The 5,321-nt window shown below is 33.1% G+C and overlaps 1 protein-coding gene across 1 annotated transcript; it reads right to left on the reverse strand.

Moving 5' to 3' along the window:
• Positions 1-1,098: 1,098 nt before the first annotated feature.
• Positions 1,099-4,396, reverse strand: LOC139864531 (uncharacterized). Its single transcript, XM_071853116.1, has 10 exons — positions 4,161-4,396; positions 4,019-4,063; positions 3,626-3,682; positions 2,880-2,949; positions 2,587-2,628; positions 2,419-2,492; positions 2,230-2,300; positions 2,064-2,146; positions 1,880-1,983; positions 1,099-1,316 (listed from the first exon to the last, which is right to left on the reverse strand). Exons 1-10 carry the CDS (start codon positions 4,359-4,361, stop codon positions 1,254-1,256), a joined length of 810 nt encoding a protein of 269 aa, XP_071709217.1. The 5' UTR covers positions 4,362-4,396; the 3' UTR covers positions 1,099-1,253.
• Between the last annotated feature and the right edge of the window lie 925 nt (positions 4,397-5,321).

The following is a 5,321-nucleotide window of genomic DNA, read 5'->3' on the forward strand; positions in this document are numbered from 1 at the left end:
GGATATTATTATTTAAAAGGTTACATCATACGAGTAGTACACGATGATCTCCATGTGTTTAAAAACCCAGCATATCATTTGGCCAAAAGATTACACACCCCAATTAGATAGAGGAGTTTATAAATAATCATTTGGCCCCAAAACACAATATAGTATAGATTATTGTTGAACTTTAGGAAGTGAAAATATTAGAAATACCGTTGATTATTGTAGAACTTCGGGAAATGAAAACGTTTGAAAAGGGGACTACCGAAATTTGGTTTGAGTGGTATAGGGGTGAGATCTAACTTGAGGTACTGCCAAACCAGGTTTGATTCTTACTCCAAGTAGGGAGTTTCCAACCTTTGATGGTACTGCCAACATAATCCGATTTGGGAAGGTTTCTGGGGCGGATTTCCCAACCTTCGATTGTACTGCCAACATCGTCGCGAACTGAGTTTTCTCCTAACGCATTTGTGAGTGAGAAATGAGAGCATTCAATGTTAAAAAAAAAAAAAAACAATTCATAATGTAATTTTCTAGTCATTTATAATCAATTTTAGATTCTTATAAAAAGAATTATTACACCCCCACCGCACCGCACAGGCGTTAGCTAGTTTGAACTAAAATCTATCGAGTGATATAAGCCTATCTTGAAGTAGCTGACAACATTATGTCCTCTTGTAAATACAAAAACCGTGGGTTTAAACTGGAACAACTATTTTCCTAAAATTGTAAAAGAAAAATGGAACACATTCTTTTTCTTAAAGGCAAGTAGCTGGAATCACTGACGGGATAGAAACCATCCACCCGATCATTTTTCATGCACACGCGCGCTTTCGGGTGAAAACCCGAACCGCATTACGAGGACCCGATCCTTAAACCATCCCGATTCCCGAGGGGCAGGCGGAGCGGGCCGAATCCCTAGAATACAGGTCGGTAAAACCTCCTGGGGCAATCCATAATCGGGTAAATACCCTGGATATTTTTAAGAGAGGGACTTGAACTTGAGACCTTCCACCTCATCCAATCCACAAGGTATTAAGCGTACCACTAGGCCACAAGGGAGGGTACTTAAATGGAACTTTCAAAAACTATCACTCTAACATTCCATTCCAGTTTACATTAATTAAAAATGGAAATTTGTGAACAGGTAACAGAACTCAAAATTTTACCATAAGATTACAGGAAACTTACAATTTAACTTTTGAAAGAGTATGTAATTACTTGAGTAGAATATTGCGAAGAAAATCATATTACAAAGCATCGTACTCCTATTTTCCGTTAACATAATCAAGCAGGTGTTTGTCGAGTTCAAAATGTTGGCAAAGAAGTTTCTGCAATCAAGAACAATATGTGAAAAAAAAAAAAAAAAAAATACGTGACAATTTTAACCCATTTACTAATAATTAAGTTAATTTTGAAAATCTTCTATTTCTAATGGTTCAAATAAGGTAGAAGGTTTTCCCTGTTCGGGATACCCAGAAGGGCGAGTAATCCGACCCCATACTCTGATGTACGCAGCCCAGCAGGATTACTCTCTGGCTGTTTCCAACCCTTCCATGGCCACCCACAAATATTCGTCAGGATTCAAACATGAGACCTCTTGCAAGGAACTCAGGCCCCAACCCCAACCACTCAGGACGAGTAATGGTTTAAATAAACAAAAAATATAGCTAAAATGGATTGGTCAAACGCGTTGAAATGAACCCGGAGTGTGTTTTTATAATGCTTACAAGCTCGCTTAATCAAGAAGTTAGATTATTATCATGAAAACACAGTTTTTGTATTAGCAAATTAGTTATTACTATAAATGTTTAAAAGTTAACCAAAAAGTGTTTATGGGTCGGCCCAACCCTTGTTACTTAGAAACTTACAATATATGGAAGTCATGAAATACCTTCGTTATATCTGTAGCTTTAGTTACAGAATGGATTTCAGGAAAACGAGAAACTTCTTCGTTATGATCAAATAAGATATAAGTTGGGAGTTGATCAGGTATTCCTGTACATTAATTAAATTTAAAATATCATATAAAAATAAACGGATTCAACACACGGGACGGGATGATGATCAATACGTACCAAGAGAGATTCCAAATCTTGCAGCAGTATTTGGGAAAAGACCAAGATCAACTACTCCAAAAGATATATGCTTGTTTGAGAAGCTGTTGCAAGAATAAACATAGGGTCATAAAGATATATACGTATATATACATCTTTTCGTTTGTGATTAAAGTTAGATACACACGTAATGGAAAGTTCAGGGAGAACTCGGCTAGTGCGTATGCAGGTAGATGAAAAAGAAGAACGAAATTCCACCTGTCAAAAAACAGATCAATGGTTCAGATTGTGTGATATTCCTCGTATATTATATATATGAACTAATATTAATAATATTAATATTAATATATACATATTAACACAATCATTGCCTAACCAGCCAAAATCTTGATGTTCCACCTTCAGTCAATAAAGTTTCCAATTGCAGGGGTGTTAATTGTGTTGCAGAACCTAAAATTACATTATTGGAAAGTTTATACCCTAAAACTTCAGAAAATAAACATGCAAAAAAAAAAAAAAAAAAAAACAAAAATTCATTGCATACCTAGGCCCATGTACGCAGGTTGTTGTGTAAAGAGATATATAACTGTCATGAAACAACACAGACAACAAGGTATCAAGTTTTCAGATTTTCTTATCATAAACCAATATAAAATCTAATAGCGATAATTTGTAGACGACTGAAGTATATACGATACATAACTCATAAGTATCGAGTAGTACAAAATTCATCATGCTAACAACAAATAAGTTCTGAAATCATCACGTAGTGCAATATGAGTTATCTGCCAAACTCAATTAGGAGTTCGAAAAATGATTTTTGAGAAATAAGCATACCTAAGAAGGTAAACATGAACCAGAGTGCCAAGTGATAATCCACGATTAAGGAAACGCCAACAAGAAAAACCTGAAAAAGTAGATCTACAACTCATGAACTCAAACTTAGTAACGTCATAATTACAATTACGATTCTATACGTAAATGAAATCACTGACAACAAAAGAACACAACTACAAACTACGCCAAGGACCAAACTCCCTAAACTTAAGGGCACGTACATAGAATTAAGTCTTTCCTAATTAACATAAAGATCTTGAAAGATCATTAAATTAGGGCAATGGGATGTTTATTAACCAATCTCAAATGGGTTAATAACTGACTAACTGAATCTGGGAAGGTGATACAGAATAAAGTTCATATTGTTCTAGCTTACACTCATCAGAATCCAAGACAAATCGAACAGCCAAAATATCTTCCAAATATAGATGTTCCATTTCTATGACTACATTTTGTCTCTTCAAAGAATTTATTTGGCAGAAAATGTTATCCGGTAAAAACGAAATTATCAGAATTGTCCGCCAACATGTATATAATTTTCCAAGACCCTATTTCTACAATATCTATAGCTTCATGAACGACAAATCAATTTAATTTAGGGTAGATAATCAATAATCAACAAGTACGCATAAACAGCACAAGATCTCTGGATATCACACAGTTGTAAATCAACTTATCATAAGTTTTTAAATTGATAAGAAAACTCGAAAGAGTCTACAAACAAGTAAGATCAATAAAACGACTACCTTAGCATATAATAGCATATCTGCAACAACACCATCCCAAGTTTCTTCTTTCACCATCTGCATCAAGCAAAAGAGTCATATATTTGTGCATCAACAACAACAACAAAACCCAATACCACATGAGTGGTGTATGGGATATTTGTGCATCAGTTATCAGTAAAACCTAGTGGCACCAAACTCATCAGTATTATGCACATAAAAAAAGGAAAAAATAAATAAATAAATATATAATAAAAACAACATATATAATTCCATAATTTCATATACATTACACCTGTAAGCTACATTTCCCCAAATCAACTCAAATATACAGAGTCGTATAATCAAAATTAGGGTTAAACACTCGAACAACTACATGTTAACAATTCAGATACTGTAATCAACACTATATACCTTAACAACAGCTAATGTAACAAAAGCAATCAGCGCTTGAAGTTCCTGTAACAAATCAAAGCATTTGCAGATCAATTAATATTCAAATTAACAACAAAATCAACATGTAAGTGATGCAGATAGAGAAAAAGGATAGGATTACACGATGAATTAGGTTATCGGAAAATTGAGGAGAGAACAATTGAGAAGTGGAGAATCGAATGGAGAAATAAGCGAAGAAAGTGAGAAAATGGAAGAGAAAATAGGGTTCGGATACAATGGAGAATAAAATGTTGATTGTTATATCGTAATATTGAATTGGATCTTTATCGTTTTCATTGTTTTTTTGTTTCTTGTTCGCCATGATTATGATGATGTTTAGGAGTTATTTAGATTCAGATGTTGATGTTAATTGATTTACTGTTGGCATTGGCAGTCCATTGGGGTTTTTGTTATAATCGCTGGTGTTTGGAGATCAGTTAAAAGATGAAAATTTCACACTTACACTATTAACAAATATCAAGTCAGTCCCCTAATTTTGTAATTTCACACTATCACAATATATAACTAGTTGTGTAGCCCCTCGCTTAGAGCCGGTAGCTACGTTTTGAATGCGAGTTAAAAAAAGTCTTGATCTATTTTATAAAAACGAATTTTTTTCGACATCTAACATTGAAGGGTTGTTCTTTTTGTGAAAGTTGCTTCTTTTAGCGTTCCTTTTTTTAAGTTAGTTGATCTATTTTGTAAAAAAGAATGTTTTTCGACATCTTTTGGTAGCATTGAAGGGTTGTTCCTTTTATGAAAGTTGCATATTTTATCGTTGAGGAAGAAAAAAAAGGTAGTTGATTTTTTTGTAAAAAAGAATTTTTTCGACATCTTTTGGTAACATTGAAGGGTTGGTTCTTTTACGAAAGTTGCTTCTTTTATCGTTGGAGACCAAAAAAAAAATTTAAAAAAAAGGTGAAATGACGAAAATACCTCTGATTACTATTGATGAATAGTGCTACAGGGTTTTGTCTTTTAGATAGTATAGTAATAGTAATTCATCAATCACAAGTCATATCTATCTATATTTAGCTTCTATTACTATCATCATGTTTGGCACAAAGATTTTTTTTTTTTTTTACTTTTTTAAACTTTTAGGTTTTATAAAAATATAAAAAGTGATATTTCTAAATGAATAATTGATAAATCAACAACAATTTAATGATATCTTCTCAAAATAACCTCAAATAACCTCAAATAACCTTTATCATAAAACTTGTGTAGTTTATCATTTAATCTTTTTCTTTTTTTTGGAAAAGCAAAACTTCATTTCAAAAGA

This window comes from Rutidosis leptorrhynchoides, chromosome 1, assembly GCF_046630445.1.
Source record: "Rutidosis leptorrhynchoides isolate AG116_Rl617_1_P2 chromosome 1, CSIRO_AGI_Rlap_v1, whole genome shotgun sequence".
Taxonomy (NCBI): Eukaryota; Viridiplantae; Streptophyta; class Magnoliopsida; order Asterales; family Asteraceae; genus Rutidosis; species Rutidosis leptorrhynchoides.

Coding starts and splice junctions, on each gene's coding strand:
- LOC139864531 (XM_071853116.1), bottom strand. CDS start 4,361: ATGGCGAACAAGAAACAAAAAAACAATGAAAACGATAAAGATCCAATT. Junction 4,064..4,160: donor CCGATAACCTAATTCATCGT/GTAATCCTATCC, acceptor GATTTGTTACAG/GAACTTCAAGCGCTGATTGC. Junction 2,493..2,586: donor ACCTGCGTACATGGGCCTAG/GTATGCAATGAA, acceptor ATGTAATTTTAG/GTTCTGCAACACAATTAACA.